The sequence below is a fragment of the Alosa alosa genome, chromosome 2 (assembly GCF_017589495.1).
Source record: "Alosa alosa isolate M-15738 ecotype Scorff River chromosome 2, AALO_Geno_1.1, whole genome shotgun sequence".
NCBI lineage: Eukaryota > Metazoa > Chordata > Actinopteri > Clupeiformes > Clupeidae > Alosa > Alosa alosa.
Genome location: NC_063190.1, coordinates 33678395 through 33684394, shown reverse-complemented (window position 1 = coordinate 33684394; position 6000 = coordinate 33678395). Strand labels below are relative to the sequence as shown.

At 41.1% G+C, this 6000-nt stretch overlaps 1 protein-coding gene across 1 annotated transcript in view; it reads left to right on the top strand.

The window, feature by feature from the left end:
- Positions 1–6000, top strand: part of usp28 (ubiquitin specific peptidase 28) — a 29175-nt gene that overhangs the window by 18966 nt on the left and 4209 nt on the right. Inside the window, exons 22-25 of the mRNA XM_048229815.1 lie at positions 764–942; positions 1380–1458; positions 3095–3174; positions 3359–3419. Coding sequence (XP_048085772.1) covers positions 764–942; positions 1380–1458; positions 3095–3174; positions 3359–3419 — 399 coding nt within the window. The remainder of the gene's footprint in view (positions 1–763; positions 943–1379; positions 1459–3094; positions 3175–3358; positions 3420–6000) is intronic.

Genomic DNA, 6000 nt, shown 5'->3' with positions numbered 1-6000 from the left:
TTTATGTGATGTGTTAATCAATTAAATTTCCAACAATTTCACAACAGCTTGTTCTGAGTAGGCTATTCAATCCAGCCCGCTTTTGCTTATTTTATTAAGACCAGGCTGCTTAATCGCACCCGCTTCTTTTATTTGGGTTTTGGGTCGCCAGGTTTTAGCCTATGACAAAACGGTTGAAATTGAAACGTGAAAAGTGAAATTGAAAAGTGATTGTGTATGTGTAGGGTGTATTTCATACACAATCTGGCAACCTGAGAGATGTCAGACTAATAGAAAAAATGAATGGATCAATGATTTTAAAATGAAGTTTGATGGCCATGCAAATTACGGGAGTTTTCCGGGAGATGCTACTAAGAGACCCTCTGTCAACCTTCCTCTTCCTCTTCCTCTCCCTGTCTTCATGTACAAGGTGGTGTTTTTACTTCCTCCTTTAGTTCCTCTCTGCAGGTGTTCATAATCACTCCTGCCCCAGTGCTGCCTACTGCCCATACCCTCATTCCCTAAACAATGTTGCCTCTCTCCCTCTCTCTCTCTCCCTCTCTCCCCTCCCTCCCTCTCTCCCTCCCTCCCTCCCTCTCCCTCTCCTTTTCTCTCTCCTTCTTTCCTTCCTTCCCCTCTCTCTCTCCTTTCCCTTTTCCCCTCCTTCACTCTCTCCCTCCCTCTTTCATTCCTTTCACCCTTCCTTTCTCTCTCTATCTCCCTTTTCCTTCCCCCTCCTTCCCTCCCTCCCTCCCTCCCTCCCTCCGTCTGCTTGTCTCTGCAGGCGTTCCACGAGGAGTACTCGCGTCTGTTCGAGCTGTCCCAGGAGAGCGGCACCCCCCAGCAGGACGCCCGCCTGCAGCACGTCCTCGTCTACCTCTTCCAGAACCGAGCGCCCAAGCGAATCATCGAGAGAACCCTGCTGGAACAGTTTGGCGATCGCAACCTCAGCTTCGATGACAGGTAGGAGACACACCTGTGGGAGAAGAGAAGAGAAAGAACAGGGGGTGAGAGAGGGAGGGATGGGAGAAGAGGGGAGAGGAGAGGAGAGGAGAGGAGAGGAGAGCAGAGGAACGTGGAGCAGAGTAAAGTAGAGGAGAGTTAGAAGAGAGGTGGAAAAAAGAGAAGATGAGAGAGGAGAAGAGGAGGAGAGAGAGAGAGGAGAGTTAGAGGGGAGGAGGAGAAAAGAGAGATAGGAGATGAGAGGAGAGAGAGGAGAGGAGGATGAGGGGAGAGAGAGGAGGAAGAGAGGAGAGGAGGAGAAGATAAGACAGAATATGAGAGGAGAGGAGGAGGAGGAGAGACAGGAGAGTTAGAGGAGGAGGAGAGGAATAGAGGCGAGGACAGGAGGAGGAGAGGAGAGAAAGAGTTATCCTTTCATCATCCTAATCTCTCTCCAGGTCCATGAGCATCATGAGAGAAGCTCGCTCCAAAATACGCCTCATCAAACCAGAGGACATGGACATGGAGGAGTACCTGGTACATGCAGATAACACACCAACACCAGAAACAACACTAACACCAGAAACAACACCAACACCAGAAACAACACTACACAACACTAACACTACACAACACTAACACTACACAACATAAACACCAGAAACAACTAACACCAGAATCAACACTAACATTAACACCAGAAACAACACTACACAACACCAACACCAGAAACAACACTACACAACACTAACACTACACAACACTAACACCAGAAACAACACTACACAACACTAACACCAGAAACAACTAACACCAGAACACTACACAACACTAACACCAGAAACAACTAACACCAGAATCAACACTACACAACACTACACAACACTAACACTACAAAACACTAACACCAGAAACAACACTGCACAACACCAACACCAGAAAGAACTAACACCAGAAACAACACTACACAACACCAACACCAGCAGCAACACTACACAACACTAACACAAGAAACAACTAACAATAGAAACAACACTTTACAACACTAACACCAGAAACAACACTACACAACACTACACAACACTAACATCAGAAGCAACACTACACAACACTAACACCAGAAACAACACTAACAACACCAACACCAGAAACAACACTACACAACACTAACACCAGAAACAACAGTAACAACACTAACACTAGAAACAACACTACACAACACTACACAACCCTAACACCAGAAACAACACTACACAACACTAACACCAGAAACAACACTACACAACACTAACACCAGAAACAACTAACACCAGAAACAACACTACACAACACTAACACCAGAAACAACACAACACAAACATCAGAATCAACACTACACAACACTAACAGTAGAAGCAACACTACACAACACTAACACCAGAAGCAACACTACACTAACACCAGAAGCAACACTACACAACACTACACAACACTACACAACACTAACACCAGAAACAACACTACACAACACTACACAACACTAACACCAGTAGCAACACTACACAACACTAACACCAGAAACAACACTAACAACACTAACACCACAATCAACACCACACAACACATTTAATACTGACTGGAGTGTGATAAATTGAGCGCCAGCATCAGTTCTGGCAGGCCAAGAAGTCATATGCTGCTAACTGCTATGGGCCAGCTGATCAGCTGTCAACTCCCTTCAGACTCGCTTCTAAATGGCTACATCCAAACAGGGCGTTTTATTTAAAGCTGCTTGCTATTCCTAACTGCTTGCTGCTCGTGATTTATGCAACCCACCTCCTCCCCTGTCCACCCCTGTGTCGTATAACATGGCATAGGCTTTATGTCATAGTTGCCTGTTCTGTTCATATGGGGAATAGTTTAGCTCCGCTCAGTGTTAAACTGTGTGAGTCCCCCCACGCTGCTGCTGTCCCCAGGCTCACTGCTCTTCATGGTGCTCATGAAAGGTCTGGGGACCCTCTGAACAGAGCCATACCGCCCAAATTTAATTTGTAATATATTCAATAAATTTCCAAAGAATGTATTGCCTGTGTTGTTCTTTGACTTAATGGACCTGACAGAAATGTATAATACTGTGTGTCTGTGTGTGTGTGTGTGTGTGTGTGTGTGTGTGTGTGTGTGTGTGTGTGTTCTGCAGAAGTGGCATGACGACTACAGCATGTTCAAGACGGTGTTTGCCTACCTGCTCACAGGCCTGGAACAGTACCAGAATGGAAAGTAAGAACCACACGCCGCTTCCACCGATCTGTCTGTATGTCTTACACCTCCTCACGGTTCCGTCGGTATATCTTGCACTTCCTCACGGTTTCGTCAGAATATCTTACACTCACTCATGGTTCCATCAGTATATATTACACTTCCTCACGGTTCCGTCAGTATATCTTCCTCATGGTTCCGTCAGTATATCTTACACCTCCTCACAGTTCCGTCAGTATATCTTACACTTCCTCACGGTTCTATCGGTAGTTCCTACACTTCCTCACGGTTCCGTCAGTATATCTTACACGTACACCTCCGTACAGTCAGTATTTCCCATACTGTATCTGCATTTATTTTCTTCCACATGTATATCACAGTCAAACTATTCTACAGTTTTCATTCAGCCACTTTCACTCTAGCAACTCTTTGGCCATGCTGGTTCCAGACCTGTTTTAAATGACTACATATCTATTTGTCTACCATGTCTGCTTGGCCATGCTGGTCCTAGACCTGCTGGTGTTAAATGACTACGGGTGTGTTCGAAACGGGTAAAGTTGCTGCCTTTTAAGATATCTAACTGGGGAGCAAGGCAGCAAGTGCGGTTCCAAACCTAAAAAACAAATTTGCTGCTTTTTAAGATATCTTAGAATTCCCAAATAACGGGGTCATTTTGAAGGCAGCATCGATGCACACTCCATGCCGCCTCCTACCCATAATCCCCGCAACGCCTGAAACAGCTTGTGAAAGGTAAACAACATGGCGGATGACATCGTAATGGCTGCTGAATCTGCTTAAAATGTCATTTGTGTGATCTTATTTTGCTTAGATTTGCAGATTACAGATTAGAAATAAACAATTTACTATCTGATTATTCCATTGTTGTAACCATTAATAGCATCTGGTCTGATATATCTGCCGCCAGAAACTCAATTTATACCGCTAGCGCTGCTTTTACGTGCAGCTAATTTAGTTTAACGCCAGGCCTTTGCTAACGCCAAATCGTGAGGTTAACCAAAGATTTCTAGGAGTGCTACGCCATTTTAAAAAGCATTTAATCCAAAGTCATGCCTAGTGAGACAGCCTCTATGTAGGGAGGCAGTAGGCAGCTGTCTCCCGTTTTGAACACACTTTACATCTCTGCTTGTCTGTTCTTGGTCCCAGACCTGCTGGTGTTAAAATGACTACATCTCTGCTTGTTCACATGCTGTCCCAGACCTGCTGGTGTTAAAACTACATCTCTGCTTTGTCTGGCCATGCTGGTGTTAAAATGACTACATCTGCTTGCTTTTGTGTGCTGGTCCCAGACCTGCTTGCGTTAAATGACTACATCTCTGCTTGTGTTCAGACTGCGGAGGCTCACCAGTCTATTTTCACCCTTCTACATATTAAGTTCATTTCTGCTCATTAAGGCTACAGGGCTCCACCTCATGTGTCCTCTCCCCTCCCTCTCTCACCATTCCTCCTCTCTCTTCTACCACTACTCTCTCACCATTTCTCTTCCTCCTCTCACGATTCCTCTCCCCTCTCCCTCTCCTCTCTCATTCCTCCTCTTCTCTCCCTTTCCCATTCCTCCCCCTAGTTCCCTCTCCTTTCTTTCTTCTCTCTTCCGCTCTCTCTTCTCTCCTCCCTTTCCTTCAGATACCTTCAGTCTTCTCTCCTCTCTCTCTCTCCTCTCTCTCCTCTCCTCTCTCACTCTCCTCTCCTCCCTCCTCTCTCTTCTCTCCTCTCCTCTCTCCTCCCCTCTCCTCTCCTCTCCTCCTCTCCAATAATAAATGTTTTAATGTAAATAAAATGGTAAATGTCATAAAATATCACATCATCATGTAAATAATGTCATGTCATCATAAATAATGTCATGGTTTTAATGTGGCATCATGTAAATGCATGTGTAAATATGTTTTGTGCATGTAAATGTAAATGTAAATGTTATTAATAAATGTCAGTAAATAATAAATATGTGTAAATGTGTTTATGTCATGTAAATGTGTAAAATGCATGTAAAATAATAAATGCATAAATAAATGCATGTAAGTAAATGTTTTGTGTGTAAATAAATGGCATAATAAATAATAAATGTTTGTAAATAAGTAAATAAATGCATGTAAATGTGTGTGTGCATGTAAATGTAAATGTGTAAATGTAAATAATGTAAATGTAAATGCATGTGTAAATAAAATAATAAATGTTTTATGTCATGTAAATGTCATGTCATGTAGACAGTAAATGTGTAAATAATATGTCTCATGTTTCTTGATATGTCTCAATGCATGTTTATGTCATCATCATGTATGTATGTCATGTAAATAAATATGGTAAAAAATAATAATGTCATGTGTTATGTTTTAATAATGTGCATAAATAAAATAAATATAAATATTAAATGTTTTATGTTATGTAAATGTAAATAGTAAATAAATAATAAATATGTTTGTGTAAATGTAAATATAAATGTTTATGTCATGTCATGTCATAATAAATATGTAGTAAAATGTGTGTAAATGTAAATAATAAATATTAATAATAGTAATAAATGTAAATGTGTAAATGCATCTTAATGTAAATAAAAATAATGTTTTATGTAAATGTAAGCAATAAATGCATGTCAGGCATTAAATAATAAAGTAAATAATGTGTAAGTAATGTGTTTTATGTGAAATATAAATGTAAATGTAAATGTAAATAAATGTTTGTATTAAATGAAGTAAAAATAATAAATGTGTGTCATGTAAATGCATATAGATTAAATAATAAGTAAATGTCATGTAATGTAAATGTTTTAATGTTTTATGTTTTTAGTAAGTAAATGTGTGTTTTATGTTATGTTTTATGTAAATGTAAATGTGT